Source organism: Sapajus apella, unplaced genomic scaffold (genome assembly GCF_009761245.1).
Source record: "Sapajus apella isolate SASKATOON/1434 unplaced genomic scaffold, GSC_monkey_1.0 scaffold6, whole genome shotgun sequence".
Lineage (NCBI taxonomy): Eukaryota > Metazoa > Chordata > Mammalia > Primates > Cebidae > Sapajus > Sapajus apella.
This window is the reverse complement of record NW_022436946.1, coordinates 30,633,936-30,656,365: the sequence shown is the minus strand read 5'-3', so window position 1 is coordinate 30,656,365 and position 22,430 is coordinate 30,633,936. Positions and strand designations below refer to the sequence as shown.

At 35.9% G+C, this 22,430-nt stretch overlaps 1 protein-coding gene and 1 pseudogene across 1 annotated transcript in view; both read right to left on the bottom strand.

The window, feature by feature from the left end:
• MAN1A1 (mannosidase alpha class 1A member 1) overlaps positions 1-22,430 on the bottom strand; it is a 181,296-nt gene that overhangs the window by 75,077 nt on the left and 83,789 nt on the right. The window contains exon 6 of the mRNA XM_032274918.1: positions 3,371-3,465. Coding sequence (XP_032130809.1) covers positions 3,371-3,465 — 95 coding nt within the window. The remainder of the gene's footprint in view (positions 1-3,370; positions 3,466-22,430) is intronic.
• LOC116549377 lies at positions 15,279-22,424 on the bottom strand (annotated as a pseudogene).

The window sequence follows — 22,430 nt, the reverse complement described above, 5'->3', positions numbered from 1 at the left end:
GAAACCAATTATCTTTAGGCAATAACCAGAATACCAGAGGAATGTGAACAGATAATACCAATAAGTTCACACTGTTGTTAACATATAGATGCTGGCAAAGAGACACATTAAAAACTAGTTTCAAAATTGAGACGGAGGAGCAAAATTATGACAGTATAGCCAGCACATTCAGTGTTTCTCCAGTGGTAATTCTTGCCAAGAGTTTCAAAGCCAGTCAACAATAAATACACAGCTAGTCTAAAAAGCATTCTTTAAGCCCTTTTATTTTTCTCCTGGGCAGCTTTCTGCATTCTCTTATTCTGAGAAGGTAATTAAGAAAATATTATTTTGCCAGATATATTTTTTCCCCTCTCCTTTGAAACTTCTGCTGGCGACAGCCTTCCAAAACTAGGAAAGCATCTCTATGCCAGCTGTCCCCTATACCTTGGCCCATACTGTGAAAATAAAGTTCACAGAGAACAGTATATATGCACAAGTGACATCAACAGCACATCTGAAAAGTAATACTGTAAATAATTATGAAATGTCACTTCTTCCCCTACAGGAAAACTTTTAAGATGATAATCAGCCTCACAGCTGGAAGTACAGCTGATTCAAGAAGTGTACTTGATTGGGCAAAGGAACAGGAGGAATTTTAGTGAACTAATATTACTATTAATTTTGCCAGTGCTTATTGTGTGAATTTGGGTAAGTCACTGGTATTTAGTAAATGGGATTGAGAGTGGATAAAATATATAATTAAAAATTCATGCATGTTGCCAAGAAGAAACTAAAGTATTTTTATCAGCTGCCAAATGGTTGCTCAATTTCATCCAGTTTGACTTGAAAACATCAGCAAATACATAAATGAAAATGACACATTTTTTACCATATGCAATTTTCTGTAATCTCTGAAATTAAATAAGTTCTAATGTAAAATACTGTGCAAAATAAAGTCATAAAAATCTGAACGCCCTGGTTAATAAATTCTTGACAGACATCGTTATGAAAGATAATAGATGATTTAGTAATTTAATAAATTAAGTATTTATATGCTGAAAAATATCTTCATGGTACACTAAGGATAGATTTAACTAAGGAAAAATCCACCTGGCAATTAGAAATAAACACTAAGTAAAGTTAAATATACTTCAAAATAGTATATTTTGAATTCTAATTTCTTATGCTTATTTCGAGGGAGGCTAGAACTAATTAAGTAATATCATCATCTCATAAAAATCGGCTCAAGTTTTGCAAAGATGTAGCCCACACCTCTATTAGTTTTAGTAGATATTTTTCCAATTTCATTACCTCCCAGGAAACAAGAGAAACTAGCTTCACAGAATTTAAGAGAAGGCTGGAGTATCATACACTCTGGGATTTATAAACTGGGGGTCTTTGGTAGGCCTCCATTGTACTGTTAGCTTTTGGAAATTGTGTAAAAATCCATTTAGTCAGGAATATGCATTTTATGAGAGGGATGTGTTTCAGCAGAATCTTAAAGTGATCTGTGAACCTCAACATGCTCACAAAATAATGACTGAATTCACCTACCTTCCTGGTTACAAATTAGCCAAAGGAGTTTAAATGATTCCTGCAAAGATAAACCTTGAGTAGCTGTAAAGACCTAGATTCAGGTGTTTTGATAACCAATTAGTTCACTGTACTACTATGCCCATATCACTTTTCTTAGTAGAGAAAATATGAGTTAATTGTGCACAGTGCTTTTGTGAACATATCTTGTTTTAGGTAAGAGAATAGTATCTTGGTCAGAAATACTATTTATAAATACAAATTCTGAAGATATGAAAGAGAAGATCTACAGGAGTCAAATGAAATACTCATGGGCCTCCAAACATAAACCAAGCTGCTTCCAAGCCAAGCTCAGACCCACCCATGCCTTAAAACCCTACAGCACATGTATGATCTTCAAGCTGACAGAGAAAGCCTGAGGACCCCTAAAAGAAGAACAGATAATGAGGCATCACATTCTACAACACAGAACTATTAATACCTCAGTGGAACATGGCCCAGAGGTATGAACTCTCCCCACCCCACTGACTCAACAACTCCCTGCCCCACTCCCCACACCTATATGTAGGTACAAGATGATTTCAAGGTTTAGATGCATAACATACAAATGAAAATAAAGCATGGCATCTCACAAATTTGTTAGAAGAAAAAGAAAATAAACAATGATTTATTTCATGGTTTTATGATCAATATTTGGACAGAATGTCACTAAAATAATTAGGAAGAAATGTACATTAATCTTGCCAAACCCATGCTGTGCAATCTCTTGGTGTTTCTAAACCAGAAAGCTGCTTCATTTGTACATATGCCTCAATGTGCATATAGACATCTAAGTAAATATTCTAGCTCTACCATTTACTTACTGTATGGTATTGGACAAAGTAATTAATCTCTTTGTGACTAGAGCTTCCTATTAGTAAAATGGAGATAACAGCATTGACCTTTTTGGGCTGCTGTGGGGATAATATGCAGTAATATGAGTAAACAGCCTATCACATTTTATAGTGGCAATAATAGCTATCATCACTGTCTCATCATTATCACAGAGAGGTACAGGCCATTAATAACTGCTGGGTAGGAAGGTGTTCGGAAGGAAGTCTTAGACAAAACTGTTTATTAATGAAATGCTTATGAAAACTCCAACTACTCTCTGGGAGAGCACCAGAAAGTCTGTTCAGCTTAGGGGTGTGTGTGTGTGTGTGCGTGTGCACGTGTGTGCGCATGTGTGTGTGTGTGCATATGTGTTTTCCAATTGGAGCCACATTCTCAAGAACTTGGCATATCAGGGTTCTCCACCAAAGAGGATAAGAAGGTTGGATTGATCTGGGTGAGTGGATCAGTTGCCTTCTCTTCTTCCAACTTGGGGGCTGGGTAACTGCAGGTGCTCCCAATCTCTGTTATACCAGCTCCTTTTATGGCGGATCTGATTAGTGCAAATATTGTATCTCTGCCATATTTCTGACCAGTAGCTGAACTGAAATAAGGGTTCTTGGGAATTTGCTTCTTTGGAAGTGAAATGCTTTGATGACTTATCTTAAAAGATAATAGGATTCTCCTGGTATTTATGGAGAGAGACAGTATCATTGATGCAATGTCACTATGAAACAGTGAAAACCCCCAATCATGTCTGGCCTGAATGACTCTGTTGAGGTCATGCCATCCCACAATGGGGACACGTCTGAGGCTATGGAACACTGAAAAGCTAACAGCTGCCAACAAAAGGCAGATCTCAAGACTCCCAGTGGAGTTTGTTAGTCACCAGCATCATACAAGTAATTATCTGTCTAATGTATACTTATTAGGCAACAATCTTCAATATTCCACCTTAAAATATGTTGTTGAAAATGAAGAGTTTTACCTTTTCATATTCAGCAATGCCCAAGGTATTCCAGAGGGAGTATGGAATGCAGGTAGCAATTTTACCCCAAGTTCCACTGCTTTCTTTCGGAAAATCTGAAAAGTTAAACAGTTAACTGTAAGCTACTGTTGCAAGCAAAATAAGACGTACTAAACTATTATCTAATAGTTAGCACTTTTCTACTTTAATATTTTATTTATCTGATAAAAAGCTCATCAGATTAATAGAATTGCCTAGCAAAGCAACAACAGGCCAGGGACTATCATACTGGGGATATTAATTCTCAATCTTGGTTGCACATTAGAATCACTTGGGGAGATTTGGATGCTACTGATGTGAATGTCCTACTCCTGAGACTCTAATTTCTACAGTCGTAAGCTTCTGGATTAGGATTTTAAAAGCATCACAGGTGATGTCCAGTGATTTCAATGTGCAAGCCGGGGGAGAACCACTGTTGTTGGAGGATAAGACCTGAACTGAGAATCAGGAGATCTGGTCTATCCTACCTTCAGCATTATTATTTACTAGAACACACAGAAAGGAAAAGTTTTAAAATGGCATTATCACAGGTCTATGTGTCTTCTCAACCCTTGCAGCTTTAACTTTCTCTGATGATAAGTGTAAGTGATATAAAAAATACTTAGTTAAATTAGGTACAGATTCTGCCTAGAGTTTAGCAGGGAAGATAATGATATGCATATAAATATCTAGAACACAGATGAGAGCTGGAGATAAAATACTAGGTGAGTTCAGTGACGTATTCAGGTGAATTCAGTGAGGCTGTACGCTGGAGACAGCATGTAGATGAGAACTGTATGCAGCATTGAACCAGGGCTAATAATACCACAGACTGGAGTGAAGATTGGAAGTAAATAGGAGATTCCTGAGGGATAAGCCTCCTCCCCACAGAAAGAGGAAGTGGGGCCCTACAGAATAAGCAGGGAATAGGGCAGCCTGCCTGACAAAAAGAGGATACTGGTAAATGAGGTCAGGCATCCACAGCTCAGGCCAAAACATGGAGGGCCATAAATGCAAGATTGAAACGTTTATTCTGGTTAGAATGGAAAAATAATGAAAGTTTCTGAGCAGCCAATTCTATTGCACAGAACTGTGTTTCATTAGAGGGGATCCATCCTCAGTTTTAGGTCCAAAGAAAAGTACTAACTTATTTACTGAAGAAAGGTCTGCTATGGTTGTGGCACCAAGCAGGTGCCTGGTCCCCCCTCCTTTAAGCCATATGATAGAGCATGGTGGACTGGAAGTGTACCATTTCTTCCTCAAACAAGGAAGAAGTGAGACAGGCTGGAGGAGCCCTGAAGAGCATGGAGAATGGAAGCAAAGTTCTCTCAGCCACTGGGGAAGGATTCACTAAAGCAATTGACAAAGAAGTCACCTGTGGCTTCTCCAGAAGGAAGAGCTTCAGTGCCTAAACCTGCTCTAAGTCCTGAGCCTCCCTACTGAGACATCCAGGCACTTGGGCTCCCAGACTGAAGGTAATCCAGTAATACCAATGTTGAGGCTACTTCCCAAGCCCTATCTTTTGAAATACTAAAAAATATTATTTTTTAATTTAAAATCTTCCTTACATACCAAAGATCTTTTGGAATCTAACTCTCATTTAGTAGTGAAGTCAAGAAAGAAATGATTTGGTTGACAGTCAATTTAGATAAACTGACATTCCTTGTATACAAATAAATACATTTGTAGTATATAGAAAGTGCTAAAAAAAAAATAGAGGTGCCATTTTCTCCACGAATTATTGTATCTCTTGTCAAAGGGGATAATTGCCTGTATCAGTAACTAATAGTTTATGGAGAGGAGCAAAAAAAAAAAAAAAAAAAAAAAAAAAAAAACAGAGCAAAGGGTGTATTCTTCTTTCCCTTTCTCTGCCTTACCCCAGAGAATTTCACGTTGTCTCCTGCTATAAGGATTTATCCAGTCACTGCCCAGCCATCTGTTGAATTTCTGGTTTCTACCCAACTTTTTAAACCTGTTAATTAACTCCTTTTCAAGAAGCTTACATAAGATCGAAGTCAAACTATGTAATTAAAACACCAAGTTGGATATAACCATATGGCTTAGGAGTTGAGGGCTCACGCTTTGAAGCACAACGCCTGTGCTTGATCTCAGCTCCACTTCTCCAAACTTGGCAATCTTGTGTAACTTGCCTAATTTCTCTGTCCTAAGCTTCCTCATCTGTACAATGGAGATAACAACAGCATTTACTTTTTAAAGGCTGTGGAAAGAAAGAAGTTATTATACTTAAATACTTTAGGACACATAGTAATCACTAATAGGTAATTGTAGTTTTTATGGTGATAATGATCATGGTATTTCCACCAGAAGCTGGCTTTTATCCAACTGTTGTTTTGGTGCCTTCTACTTATTCAGCCTCCTCTCTCTCTCATTCTCTCTCTCTCAATTGGTGCTCCCAATCTCCGTTATACCAGCTCCTTTTCTGGGGGATCTGATTAGTGCAAATATTGTATCTCTGCCATATTTCTGACCAGTAGCTGAACTGAAATGACGGTTCTTGGCAATTTGCTTTTTTGGAAGTGAAATGCTTTGATGACTTATCTTAAAAGATAATAGGATTCTCTGGTGGAGGAGGAAAGGTCGTGTGTGTGTGTGTGTGTGTGTATGTTACTCCCCACCTGCCTCTTCCTTGACATACACACACTCTTAGTCATGTGCATTCATTCTCAAGAGCTAAGGCCTCTGTCTCATCACCTATTTGCATTCTCGAATTCAACTTTCTATTTTAGCTCTAGTTCAGTATTTCTACCTGTGTACACACATCACAATTTGACTGTATTGTTATCTTCTGAAACTTAACATGTCCAACACAAAATCAATCATTTAATATCCTAGGCAAACTTTCCCAGCTCTACCACTGACATTGTTTTTCGGTCAGTCCCTTGGACTCAAGTGAGCAGGCATTTTGACTTTTGATTTACTGCCCCCTTCAGTCACCAAGTATCATTGTTAACTCGTCTGAAATGTCTTATATGCAGCTCATTCTCTAATAGGAAGATAGGCCATGCTCTCATTGCCAGGTAAAATGAAATGTATGATTGAAAAAAAAAAAAAAAAAAAAAAAGAAGGTCCTCTTATCTAGCCTGCTACTTTCCTTATTTCCATTAATATTTTTTCCTCATCTCCATTAATCTGTATTTATGTTACCAACTTTCTCTTTCTACCATACAATTTTCTTGTTCAAGAAATGGTAATGACTTCCTCTGTTGTCTAAAATAGTAGGTCAGATCTGCTCTACTGACGATTCAACCACCTCTATGAATCAGACCCTTCAATTATTTTCTGTCCATGTGGCTCTGGCTCCAGCTCCAGCTTCTGAGTCTTCACGATCTTAAGCACTCATTCACGTTCAGTCCATCTTAGCAACTTTATTTATACAGTTCTCTCATTTTAAATCACCCTCTTCTGCCTCCTTTTGACTGATGCAAATTTACCTATTCTTTAAGGCCAAAGTCAAGTCTTGACCGCAGGCCAAGACTCCAGGCCAAGATCTTTACCTTCTCTGAACTCCCACACTAACTAGTACCACACAATGCAGTCTTTGATACAGATCTCTAAATGCAAGATACAGAAGGCAAGAGAGAGATCTCTCAACGTCTTCTTGTGTTTTCTCTCATATCCTCCAATAGTTTTTTCTTTCTAGAAGTAGAGAAAAAGACCTCAATTTCTCCTTCACTGTCTATTATACATATCTAACCCAGATTAAGTCATTTTGTATTTAAATTTACTGATATCATCACAGGGCGACATGAGTAGTAGGTAGGATGATATTCATAGTCTCAGTTAATGGATAGGAACAGTGGCCCTTTCCCATATCGGGGTTTTTGCACTTGGAGTTTCCTCTGCCTGCAATGCTCTTTCCTGAGCTCTTTGAATGTCTGGGCTCATTTTTACCTTCAGGAATCTGCTTAAATATCCCCTCTTGAGAGGTCTTTTTCTAACCATGCCACACAAAGTTGGCCTTCCTTATTTGTTATTGTATCACCTTGTTTGTTTTTGTCCCATTATTTATCATGTCTTAATTATTTTATTAGCTTGTTTATTGTTTGATAACACCACTAGATATGATCTCAGTGAAGGCTTGGAAGCAGCTGGCACTCAATAAATGTTCATTTAATAAATAAATGAATCAATCAAAGATTAACTACTGGGTGAGTACAAAAGTAATTGTGGTTTTTGCATTGCTGGAATTTGCCTTTTGGTGCTGGAATACATTCTTAAATGTGGTTACATATCATTATGTTACATATCATTTATTATGTTACATATCATTTTAACGGGCATTTCTCACTTTATTAATTTTTTTGCTAATGACTTATTACTTGCTGTTTATTTTATGTTGATTTTAGACTATGGAAATGATGTTAGGCAAATGAAAATTTCAGTGATTTTCTTATTCGAGTTCAAAATGGGTGGTAAAGCAGTGGAGACAACCCACAACATCAACAACACTTTTGGCCCACATTGCTAAGAAGTGTACAGCACAGTGGTGATTCAAGAAGTTCTGCAGCCAGGTGCAGTGGCTCACGCCCGTAATCCCAGCACTTTGGGAGGCTGAGGCGGGAGGATCACAAGGTCAGGAGATCAAGACCATCCTGGCCAACATGGTGAAACCATGTCTCTACTAAAAATAGAAAAATTAGCTGGGCGTGGTAGTGCATGCCTGTAGTCCCAGCTACTCAGGAGGTTGAGGCAGGAGAATTGCTTGAATCCAGAAGGTGAAGGTTGCAATGAGCCGAGATCGTGCCACTGCACTCCAACCTGGCGACGGAGTGAGACTCTGTTTCAAAAAAGAAAAACCAAACAAACGAAAACAGAAGTTTTGCAAAGGTGATGAGAACCTTGAACATGAGAAGCACAGTGGCCAGCCATGGAAAGTTGACAACGACCAGTTGAGACCAATCATTGAAGCTGATCCTCTTATAGCTACATCAGAAGTTGCCGCAGAGCTCAACGTTGACCATTCTATGGTCATTTTGCATTCAAAGCAAGTTGGAAAGGTGAAAAAGTTGGATAAGTGGATGCCTCATGAGCTGAGTAAACACACACAAAAAAATTATTGTTTTGAAGTGTCTTCTTCTGTTATTTTACACAACAATAATGAACCATTTCTCAATTGGATTGTGACATGTGACAAAAGTAGATTTTATATGACCACCAGCAATGGCCAGATCATTGGATAGATCAAGAAGAATCTCCAAATCACTTCCCAAAGCCAAACTCACACCCAAAAACAGGTAATGGTCACTGTCTGGTGGTCTGCTGCTGGTCTGATCCACTACAGCTTTCTGAATCTTGGTGAAACCATTACAGCTGAGAAGTATGCTTAGCAAATATATGAGATGCACCAAAAAATGCAATGCCTGCCGCTGTCATTGGTCAACGAAAAGGGCCCAATTATCCACGACAATGCCCGACTGCACTTCGTGAAACCAATGCTTCAAAAGTTGAACAAATTGGGCTATGAAGTTTTGTCTCACCCACCATATTGACCTGGCCTCTCGCCAACCCATTACAACTTACGCAGAAAATGCTTTCCAAGAGTTCACTGAATTCCAAAGCACGGATTTTTACACTACAGGAATAAATAAATTTATTTCTTGTTAGCAAAAATGTGTTGATTGTAATGGTTTCTATTTTGATTAATAAAGATGTGTTTGAGCCTAGTTATAATAATTTAAAATTCATGGTCCAAAAACCACAATTACTTTTGCATTAACCTAATAATATACCTCGGGCATTATAAGAAACCACTGATATCATAGTGTTTGCAAAGTACTCCATCCCATTCCACTAGTTGATACTGTCTGAAAATAATTATCTCCAGTATTCTAGAGTCTTAATCTTCGGCACAATTACAAAAGATTTTTAGATAAAAATATCAATTAGCTCATTGATGATTTAATCAAATCATACATGAGACTGAATCAACTTCAATTCTCAAGGTTTGATTTGTTATCTCCTCCTAAGCTCTGATCAGGTTACTGGAAGAGGAATCCAGATTCTAAAAGAGAACATCTTTCTACCTAAACTGGTTAACTTGTAATAAAACTAGCTTGTAAAATTAATATTGTTGAGAGAATGAAGGAGGCATGTCACAAATCATTCTAAAGGGCAATTAAGTTTTAAATAGCACATCTCAGATGATGTACTAAAAAGAAAATTGTTATGAAAAGTACACTAAATGGCACTTTAGTGCTACTTCAAATGGGGACAGGCATGATGGAGAGAGCCCTGGACCCAGGTCCTTGGATTGGCTGTCCTACTGTTTCCATGTGAGGCCTGGGCTGGTGAGTTAACCCTTCTGGTTCTCAGTTTCCCCAGAAAAAAAGGGAGAGTAGCGCTGACCATTTCTATTTTTGATTTATCACTGGAAAAATTAGTATTCAGAAGCCACAAAACTAGTACTAAAATGTGGCTGGGAGAAAGCAAGACAAATGTCATTTTTTGAAGATAGGGAATGTTAATTCGCCACCCAATTCTTCACTGATGTTGGTTTCCAGGGTTTGTTGGTGCCTACATTTGGCAGGGAGGATTTTACAAAGTTAAGAAGTCAAGGTGAAAAATTACAGTTCATAAAATGTAATCCCTGCTAATAGAAGATATTTTTTAATGTCCACTAAAAGAAAATATGGTTTTGTACAAATAGCAATCAGTTTGGGATGGGCAGACATCTTATGATCCAACAAGAATTTTCTAAAAGATTTTGCATTTTGGAGATTCTGATTACATTCATAGCAAACATCAAAACAATATAACTTGCTGAAAGAACGGTGATAAAATATGATGAAATAGTTCTTTTGAACATGTAACTAACAAATAACTTTAAATAAAAACTTTTACGACCTAAAGTTAAGAATTTCAAAATGACTGCATGAGAACTGTATCTTTTCATTACACTTAAGTAACATCAACACAGACTTATTGCTGTTTTTGATCAATGTTTTAAAAACTTCGAAATTTAAAATCTATCAAATAAACACATTTATCTTTTTACCCTTGCAGCTAGTATTAGACAAGGTTGTAAACAAGACATATGGTGTTCTTTGCCTTTCTAGTTTGCAGTTCCCTAAAGAACTATACAGGAATATACACACGCCAGAGCAAAGAATAAGAAAAAAGAAATGAATAAGAACAGATGGCTTTGGAAGGAAATATTTTCAGTTCAGACACGCTTCAGTTTGAAATGCACAATCAATATCAAAGCCTGTCCTCAAATGCTCATGCTGAAAACTTCACCATTAAAATATCAAACACTAATCTGCCATTAGTTTAAGAAGAGTTTACCTATTACTCATTTTCACTACATAAAACTTTCAGCACGAGATGCCATAGACACAATAAATACCTTTGGCTGCACATAACTAAAATAACCCATATACTGTTAGTTGAATTGATAAACTTGCACATAATATGGGCCAAAATCAATAATTAAACCAATAGGTACTTATTAAGCTATTCTGGCCTTTTAGAGTAGACTCCTGAAAGATTTAAATATCAGAATAAAGATATGTAAAAATAACTAATCCAGCAGAAACTTAGAGCTGGAAGGGACATCAAAGGTTATCTAGTTCCGTAGTTTCACATACAGATAAGGAAACTGAAGTTCAGAGAGGGCCTATTCTCCCAGTTAAATGCTCTGATGTGGGATGGTTTACTGCCAGCTACACCCACATAAATATCAGCTTCCTGTCATCTCAGAGACATGTGATCCTTTTGATCCTGGGGGACTCTCCCCTGTGGGCACACTTTCTTTCACTGTCTCTTTCTTATCTTCCCATTAGGTTTCTGTAATTGATGAAAGCCTAAAACTAAAGGTTTTTAAAAAAAAATTAAAAAAATTATTTGTCGTATTTGTCAAATTGCATTACCAAACTTCATTTTTTTAAAAACAATATATTTAATTAGATAACTGCTTTTGTCAATTACTTTGTTTTTCTCCCCTGTGATTCAATACAATTCAATTTTTAGCCTTCGGGCAATTAGATGAAAAGAGTGTTGCTTATTCTCCTGAAATATTAATGCACAGAGATCTTCCCAACTTGTTTCTTCAAAATAAAAAAGGCTGCATTTGCTATCCTGCCAATAACCATTGATTATAGCCAAGAAGAATCAATGTAGCTGTCCTTTAGACTTGAGTTTACTAACATATTAAAGCATAAAATTTAAACAAAGGAAAATACTTCTAATTGTAGGCATAATTTAACAATCTAAATGTAGAATGTTCTAGTGAATAGGCACTTTAGATTTATCTAGTTTTTTAAAGATATTTATTCTCATGAAAAAATGACAGGTAGTGAAAAGAAGTGGCTTTTATGCCATCTCCTAGTCAAAATGAGTAAATGTTGATAAATGAATGAATAAAATTGCATCCTGTTATTATTATTATTTTTTTTTCCTGATCAAGGACTCACATTCATTCTGTAGTTCCTGAATGGGGAGGGTTTTATAAAGCTAAGAAGGCAAGGTGAAAAATGGGGAATGCTGGGGAGAACTTCGGCTGTTGTTCAGGGCAGGGATATCACCACTGTCCATGTGAGCAGCAGTAAATGCCACATATTCATGGCAGTGTTTCCCTGAGCCCCAGAGTGGTTAAGGCTACCTGGAAATAGGCACATTGAACTAAGAGCCAGTAGCCCTAGGTTCTAGTTCAGCCCTAGGCCGGCTACTCACAGGTTGTGCCATAAAGAAGACGAGTCACTTTGTTGCTTTAATTTTCTTTTTTGTAAAATCAGAACACTAGATAAGATACTTTCTGAGGAACGTTTCTGCTCCACAGGACTGGCTTATTTTAAGACTTAATAAGCACTTAACTACATATTTACCAATGTGGTAAGGCTATATAAGAGAGATTGATGAGAAAAAAATTCAATCCCTGATCTTAAGAACCTTACAACCAGAAAGGCAAGTCAGTCATATAGAACCATATAATCATAGGATATACAACATAAAACAATATAAACCATAGGTAGAGAATAAATTAAGTGATACATGCTGCAACTGTGAGAATTTTAAAAGAAGTGAGTTAGGTCTAGGGGGAGAGGTAAAGTTGCAGAGGTGGCACTTGTATGGATGCAGGTTTGTACTTATTGGGAGTGGGTATGTATATGTTTATATGCATGCTCTGGATTAATGTGGAGGAGGAGAAGAGATAAAGCAAAAGGGAAGAGATGGTGCTTTTCATGATAGAGAGCAGGTAGTAGATTACTAGGGTCTAGAAAATGGTAAGTAAGAGAGAAAGAGATTAAATAAGACAAGCTCATGGCGTTAAACACCAGGACGAAAAGTTTAAAAGATGGTTAAAAGAGCACATCGGGGCCAGGCATGGTGGCTCGTGCCTGTAATCCTAGCACTTTGGGCAGAGGTTGAAGTGAGCCAATATCGCGCCACTGCACTCCAGCCTGGACTACAGACTGAGACTCTGTCTCAAAAAAAAAAAAAAAAAGCACTTCAGATTGTCTTAAGGAAGTCCTAACACTTACTGAGTGCCTCCCATTTATGATAAGTGGAGGGATTTCTGCATCATAAGCATTACGAGAAATAGGGCAGGAAGAAAAGCAGTAGTTCTCATTGGTTATTGGACTTTTCTGAGTTGTAAGAGGCAAACATATATGAATGACAACATCAAAAAATACTGTATTGGCGACCTGATAGAAAGAAAATCTTAATAATTAGGGTCCTTTAAAAAAATTTTTCCCAAGAAGAAAGTATGTGCTTTTGTACACATAAATGAGGAGTGGGCTGGGAGCAAGAAGCAAGGAAATGGTATGATAAAAGTTACATGTCCTAATATGCATTCAATATGGAAGTTAAAAAAGGAAGAGGAAACCCAGTGGCTATACAGCTCTTTGCCTTAGAATTATCCTTAGGTGTACCACATGTGTTATTGCAGGCATTCTAAGTCCTAAAATACCTGCCCAAGAATGATAAATAATAATAAATTACAAGAACACAACAATAATCCAAGTTATTATTTATTAATTATACAGTGTCTAAAGCTGGGTTGTCAATCTACTCATTCTATCTCAATTTTAGGTTTAAAAAAATGGGCAAATCACCAACATGACATTTAGAAAAATATGTAGTATATAGTGAATGCTTATATTAAATGTGACAAATAATTTCTGAAAATACCTTTCATATCAAAGGAAAACATCTTTATTTTAAAAAATATAATGCCTACTGAGAGAAGGGAATTATGAAAGTACATACTCTATCTGCCTATGATTTCTAATTGAATTTGTGGAATCCACGACATAGATGTTAATATGTGATATAGAGTTAAAATAGGGGATGTTCTATTTACCATTGCTTTTGCAGGTAGACATCAGAAATCATTAAAATATACAAAATACAGGCTTGGTAATCTTTGTTCAATAAAAAGACAAAAGAAAAAAATGATAGCCTCATCTATGCAAGTACAGTTGAACCTTTCTATCTGTGAGTTCCACATCTGTGGTATCAACCAGTTGCAGATCAAAAATATTTGGAAAAAATGTATGGTTGCATCTGTACTGAACATGTATAGACTTTTTTGTCATTATTGCTAAACTATACAGTATAACAACTATTTACATAGCACTGACATTATATTAGGTATAGCAAGTAACCTAGAGATGATTTAATGAATATGGGAGAATGTATTCAGGTTATATGCAAATACTATATCATTTTATATAAGGAACTTGAGCATCTGTAAATTTTGGTATCTTCAGGGGGTCCTGAAACCTACCCCGACAGATACCTAGGCATGACTGTATATAATTCCCTGACATTTTTTAGTTATAAGGCATTCTATGCTAGTGAATTTTTTCCTGTTAACTGAAATTCATCTCTGAAAAGCATCAAAACATTTATAGTTTAATAATTTATATAAGTTTTAAAGACATGTTTATCTGTTTTTTATGATTCGGTGAAATGTAGCGTGATCCTGCCTTTACTCAGCATCACCATCATATGCACAGAGTTGGGACTAGGTGATGGAGTTTTCCTTTACCACTTGAATGGTCTGTACGCTCTTGAACCCTCACTTAACCTCTTTTCTGTACCTCAGTTTCTAAATATGTGAATAGAGAATAATCCTCCTAAATCCCAAGATGGTTATGATTAAAGGAACAGTGCTTTTTTAAAGAGCAATAATAGTTATCATCATCCTTGGCCACCAAGAGAGTGTTTTCCTCAGGAACAATAGAAGGAGATTAGGCCTTTCGTCTACACACTAAATGGTCCAAAAGCTGCTGAGCTATCCTGTCTGCTTTCTATACTCCTACTGCTTCTTTCTGTTATTAGCTATCAGTTCATTACAATGAGACTTCTCACCATTGTATTCATTCTTCTTCTGAGTTGCTGACTTATTTTGTAAACAGTTATCTGCAAGAGGACGTGGTAAGTCAAACATCACTCTTCTATCTTACAGTGAAGGGCACCAGTTTCAGGACATGGTCCCTTTTTGTATCACATGTAGCAGTAATAGTTTGCAAATTTACAAAGTCAACTGAAATATCTATGTGCACAGGTTTTGTTTCTTATAAAAAATATAAAACGTAAGCTGCTCATTTTTCAATCTATTTAAGCAAATTTAAACCTATCCAGTACACACCCAATACCATTAGGCAGGTAGTTTGTTATTTCTGCATAATTCCCCTTTATCATCTATTATACACTGTTACCTTTAAGTTGCCTTTGGGTATACAGTCTATACTTTTATGTCAGCTGATGAATGAGCATTTTAAATGATCAAATGAAGACACTGTTGGACAGAAAATTTGGCAGCAATGCAATTTTTGTCTTATATTTGTGTCCCTTCAGGCAAATTAATTAAACTCTCTCAGTCTCAGTTTCCTCATCTACAAAATGTAGAAACATACTTTCACACCTCGCAACTCAGAGTTCTCTTTTTTCCCAATGCCAATATTAAATTTTAATTTTCTTATACAATGAATACATTTTTTAAATAGAAAAATCACAAAATTAGACAGAAAATATAGAATCTTATTAATCTTTTCTACCCAGAAATAACTATTAACATCTTAAGTGTCTAAGTGGTATTGATTGCATTTTTTTAAAAAGGTTTTGGTTCATATATACTCTTTTGTAATGTTTTAAACCCACCCCCACCAATTTACATTGTATACAACATTCTATCAGGCGTCAGCAAACATTTTCTATAGAGGGTTAGAGAGCAAATATTCTAAGCTTTACTAGTCACATACTCTGTCTCATGTTTATTTTTAATAATCCTTTAAAATTTAACAACACATTCATAGCTCTGGCACTATAAAAACAGGTCTCAAGCCAATTTGGCCAAAGGGCTGTAGTTTGCTGACCCTTGTTTCCTATCAATGGATACATTTCTGTAACATCTTTTAAAAAATAGCTATATCGTACACTAGTTCTGGTATAATAAGGATACAGCAGAACTTATTTAGCCAGTCTTCTGTTAGTCAACATTTAGGTTTCCCTTGTTTTGATATTACAAACAGCTGTGGAATGAACATCCTGTACATACTTATTTGTATACGTAACTATTTCCTCAGGTTAAATGTTTGAAAGTGCAATTTCTGGACAGCAGTCATTCACTCAATTCATTTACTCACTCACTAACCATAGGTGTAGGGTCAAAGCAGCCATACACAAAATGTGAATGAATGGGCTTGGATGTACTTTGCTAACTCCTGAATTTTGTTAATTTACTTGAAAGCATCTTAATTTTTATTTTCATTTAAGAGGCTTTAACATATTTTCATATATCCCATCGCAGACAATATTCCACCTGTTTTTAACAGATCAGTGTTATATTCTTACAGTACTATGAACAACTCAATGAAGCAACACCCTGCATTAATAATGATCATCACTAGAATATCAAATGTCACAAAACTCAGTGTTTTTTTTAATTAGAAGAGTTTTGAAAATATCAGACTGAAATAATTTAGCAGGCATTTCTTCTTTGGAATACAAACGGAAATAATAACAAGAAACATAATTTATCTTGTCCATTGTAGCTACTCACGCACTATCTGAATGTTTCGTTTTTTACCGCTTTTTAAAGCTATTGCACACACACACATTTCGACACAGTTTAAGCTTTCTAAATTATAAACTTTCAAAAGGAATTGCTTGTATAATTGACCTTTTAAAAATGTCAATCCATTTATTCAACAAATATTTATTTAGTGCCTATGTACTTACATACCAAGCTGCACAAGCACTTGGAATACATAAGTAAACATGACAGCTGTGGTCAATGACTCATAATAACACTTGTTTTGAAGTGTGACACTGGAAAAATGTGATACATAGGAAAGGATCAAGTAATAACTTCCATTCCTTTTCAAAAGAATAATGAAGACAAATATAATACTGCGAATACTACACAAGGTAATCAGATAAATCCTCACCATCAATCTTACCACATATAATTGGCAAATGTAGAAAGAGAATCATACGAAACTGTAAAGAAAGCTCATTTAGTTGTTTCTGAAGATCTTAAATTCAGTTTTCGATGAAGCTGACTTTACTCAGTATGATTATGTACGTTATATGTACATGTTTTCTTCTGAGACTGATCAACATCCTGAAGGTTATTTGTTCAGATAAGAACCATCCTTAATAGTGAAGTAACTGATCTAATTAGATTTGTTCAAAAGGACTAGTTATAACAGAAAGAGTGAGATAGGAGCATGGGTATTTAAAAAGATCCAGAGCTCTATGTGTAAAAAACATAGGCAGGTAAGGACTAAAGGGGAATAACAGAAGTGATGGTGGATGGCAAGGCAAGGGTAAAATAAAAGTTAAAAATAAAAGTAACTCAAATATGTAGCCAGGGAGATAAAGCAAAATATAACAGGAAAAAAAAAAAAAAACAACAAACAAAACAATAAAAAAAAAAGAATCTTCATTATATATTAATGATAGAAATTTGTGTCATATATTCTTCAGGGATTTTAAAAGGGCTGTTCTATCTGCTCTATTTAACTGGAGTTTTCCCCAAACTAAATGAAATCTTGAATAGTTTAATATTTCACTTGATAAATAACAATGTTTGTAAGATTTTAAGAAGCAGATTTACTATGATCTTCTATAGAAGAAATGTTTCCTTCAGTTCTTGACCCAGTAAATTAGAACATGGTTTCCTAAACAGTGGTGACAGACAAATCATGAGCCTATTTTTTTTGTTGTTTTCTAGCTAACTTACAAAAAAAGAATTCTGTTGATTGTAGAGAAAGAGGTTTCATGGTAACAGGCCAGTGTTCTCAAATGTGGCTCTCAAGATAGGCTGCAACAGCATTATGGAGAAACTAAGAAATGCCAATTATCAGGCCCAACTCAGATCTACAGAATCAGAAGTTCTGAGAGCAAGGCTTATAAATGTGTATTTTAACAAGCTCTCTTTGGGATTCTGATGTACCCTACAGTTTGAGAACCACTGAACTAGGTTAACTTAGGTAATTCAAAAGGAATGGGAAATAAATTGATTGGAAACAATACTTTAATCAAAATATTTGTATAAGTACTGTATTGTTTCTGCAGTGAACAAAGCAACAACTGTTAATAATCTTTAGTATGGCATATAGCACATGAGATATTAAACCATGAAATTCTGAATGTGCAGTTTAACAATCAACTCTCCATTTGCTGTTATATTTAAGAGTAAATAGGAAAGCCAATTCCTAAACAAATGGCATCCCATCACTGCATAATTTCAGTCTTTATGTGCTTGCCGTTGTTGTTTAGGAGCTTATTTTAGTGTTAAGTCATGTCTCTAAGTCGTTTAAGAACATTAGAATGAAAATATATGGTCAAATTTATGAGGCCAAGAATGAACCTCCTGTGAGTACTTTACACCACATTGAGAATCTAATTATTGGTCCACAACACAGCATTTATTAGTGTTTTCTCTTTTCATACAGACTATGTTGCAAATTGACATACAATAGTATCCAGTTTTAAAGGGCCATTTATATGTAAAGTAGCTATTTTATCTATTTGTGGTAGTTCACAGGTAAAATACCCTATTTTAGCATAGGACTGATGATACAAGGTTAAAAACATTTTTAAGAAATGAAACAGTTTTCAAGAGTGAAAGCTATGCCAATACTGTAGATTTGGAATAATATAATTGAGAAACATCTGTAAAATGAGGCACGTCTTATAATAGTGTGAAGATTTATGTATGACTTTCTTGAGATACATTTTGGACTTCTTTTAAGTGCCTTTTTTTTTTTTAAATAAAGACAAGGTCTCACTCTGTCACAAAGGCTAAAGTGCTCTACTTTTTGAATGGAGCAGAAAATCTGAAAGAATCAACAAAAAAAATCTGAAACTAGAAAGGATTATTGCAAGATTTCAGGATATAAGGTTAATATAGAAAATCAATGCTTTCCTATATACCAGCAATGTACAAGTGGAATTTGAAATGAAAAACACAATGCCATTTAGATTACATCATGAGCACCCCTCCCAAAAATGAAATATTTACGTATAAATCTAAAAAATGTGTACAAGATCCATATGAAGAAAAGCACAAAATTTTCATGAAAAAAATCAAAGAACAAATGGATATCCCATGTTTATGGATAGAAAATTCAATATCAAGATGTCAGTTCTTCCCAACTTGTTTTACAGATTATTGCAATTCCAATCAAAATTCTAGCAAGTCATTTTATAGATACAAACTAATTCTGAAGTTTACATGGAGAAGCAAAAGGTCCAAAATAGCCAATTTCTGACACTGATGCTGCCCAACTTCAAGACTTTCTATAGAGATACAAAAATGAAGACAGCCTTGTTGTCTAGAGAGCCTAGAAACTGACCCACATAAATATAGTCAATCAATCTTTGACAAAGAATCAAAGACAATTAAATGAAGAGAAGATAGTCTTTTTAACAAGTGGTGCTGGAAAAACTAGATATCCATATACACGTACTAAAAAAAAAATGAATGTAAACACAGACCTCATAACTCACAAAAATGAACTCAAAATGGATAATAGACCTAAATGTAAAATGCAACACTATAAATCTCCTAGAAGATAACATAGGATACAATCTAGATGACCCTGGGTTTGAAGATGACTCTTTAGATATGACACTAAAGGCATGATCCATGAAAGAAAAAAATTGGCAAGCTGAGCTTCATTAAAATGAAAAAATGCTCTGTAAAAGACACTGTCAAGAGAATGGAAGACAAACCAAAGGCCTAGGAGAAAATATTTGCAAAACACATATCTAATAAAGAACTGTCAATGAAAATATATAAAGAACTCTTGAAACTCAGTGATGAGAAAGCAAACTCTTTGTAAAACAGTAAGCTCATACTGTCCCTAAGCAATTTTTTTTTTTTCACATTCTTGGAGCTACAGAGTATTTGATCAGGTGGGAAGTTAAAACAGATGCCCCATTCAGAAGGTAGGGCTCCCTCCAATTCATGTTCCAGCTCCCTTTTGCTAATATTGAAACAAGGTAATTGGCTCTTCTTACTATTGGTTTACTTTTTATTTTTTATTTTTTATTTTTTTTTTGAGACAGGGCCTCACTCTGTCATCCAGGCTGAAGTGTAGGGGCACAATCTCAGCTCACTGCAGCCTCAATCTCCTGGGCTCAGGTGACCCTCTGACATCAGCCTCCCAAGCAACAGGGACTACAGGTGTATGCCACATTCTTTTCAGCCTGTTTACATAGCCTCATAAGATTTTTTTCTTCCAATAGTGGACATTGGCCTTCTCCTTCCTCTTCTCCTGGGTGGCTGTCACTGCTTGGTACTTCCAGCCAACCCCAAGCCAGGTACTACAGATAGGCAAACTTTCTCATAGGCTTCAGACATACAACCTTGGGAGCAGCAGGAAGCACCATCTGCTTTTTCTTGTCAAAGGGCAGTGAGATCCCATTAAATACCTTGAAATGATCTGGGGTAGCCTGGCCTTACTTGGTCTTGCAGGGTAGCATGCCTCAAGCAGTCTGCCAAAAGATGCAGCTAGGGGACCTGAAAATGGTGGGGGTCTAGGGAAGGATTAATGTTCATCTGCTTGAAGGAAGGCCAAGTACCTCAACTTGTTTCTGTAGAAACTGCTAAAAATGTTGATGCCTTTGCAGTACACGACCACCATCTTCTGGCCCAGCAGTACCTGCTTAGTTAAGACAGCCGTCAGGCAGCCCAGAAGGTAGCCTCAGCCAGTGAGCACCATATCACCCATCCATCTTCAGCAGCTGCCTGGGAAAATACCAGTTTTCAAGATAATTGCTTCTCTGTCATTCTTTGAAGGTGACCAATTATTGTTGCTTTTCACTATGAAGAACTTGTCTATTTATTTATTTTTAGTTTTAATTAGAGACAGGGTCTCGCTATGCTATCCATGCCGGTTTTGAACTCCTGGGTTTAAGCTATCCTCCTGCCTCAGGCTCTCAAGTAGTTATGATTACATGTATGCTTCACTGCCTGTGGCTTGAATTTATCATTGTAAACATATTTAATGGATTTTAATCGGTTACAATTCGTATTTTTACTGGAACTCAAAATTCTAAGTTTTGGCCAGTGGAAGCCTCTTCAAGTTGGGCCCTGAGTCCTTTGACCTTACTCTAGTAGTCTTTGGTTAGCTTCTTTGTTAACTGGTTTGATATTTCAGACTAATCTTGTACATTTCCCATTTTAGTCTTTTCTCCAAAATGCCCTGGTTAGTGAAAAATATTAATTCAAGCCCCCCAGTCTGTGTGTTAGGGATGGTTATAACTACTGGTTTCATTACTGTTTCTAGGCCTTTTCAGGGGACACATGCTTATATGCATATTTATATATATTTAAGATATAATATCTCATATGCTTATACTAATATTTTGAATTAAAACTCAGAACTATAGTGTTTTTCTTTTTAACACCTTTATCATACAATTAACCCATTTAAAGTATACACTTCAGTGGTTTTAGTATACTCACACTGAGTTGATTCACCACAATTTTGGAACATTATTATCATCTCAAAAAAGAAGCACTGTGTGCATTAGCAGTCACTCCCCATTTCCCTACAACCCCTCTTGTCCTAGGCAACCACTAATCTACTTTCTGTCTCTATAAATTTGCCTGTTTTGGACATCATACAGTATGTGGTCTTTTGGCTGTCTGAAGCTTGTTCTCAGGTAGATTCATCAGGAAAGGCTCCTGGAAACAATATCCCCAAATTCTTGCATGCTGATAATAGCTTACTTGTGTCATTTACACCGAAAGTCAGTTTTGCTGGGTATAAAAATCTTTGTTTCTCATTCTCACCACGGCTGCCAGATTTCCCTTGAGTTGGTCACTAAAATGAGAGATCTATTTATAATAGAGTGCAATTTGCAAATTTGGTATAAGAAATGAGTTAAGACTGCACTCATTCCATAAGAATCAGTACATATTCCCAACTGTTTCTGTGAATATTGCAGCTTATTGTTTTACTTGAACTACTTCTCTACTTTTTAGCATCTTCTTTCTGTTATCTACCAACTAGTTTCTCTTCCATAGAACACAATATTTTTCCAGGGAAAAAAGATGCCCAAGTTTTCTACTTCTTTTTCATTCTCCTGTATACATATCTGGACTACCTAAGCATTGTATGGCAAGAAATACAACTCTATATTTTACTGGAAGGAGTCATTGTGTATAGATACAAAAATGGGTTAAAAAGTCTTGACTTAAGGGAAGGAAATTTCTCTCACTATATCCTTCCCCTAATTTATAATATTCTGTGAACTTGAATATTAGTGTTTCACAGTTCTAGAAAACTGGATTTAAAGGAATGCTTAAAAGACATTTATTTCATATTCCATTACTTAAATAAAAAAATCTTAATGTGATAAATGGTTTACACTAGGTAATTAGTACCTAATAACCAAACAAAACTTGAGAAACCAGAATTCTAGATTCTAAACGTAATGTTCTTTCCATCCTATAGTAGCTACTTCTTAAGTTCATTAGCTGGATGTCTCCAACACAATGACTATTTCAAGTAGCCCCCTGTTTTTTTTAGTTTTTTTTTTTTTTTTTTTTTTT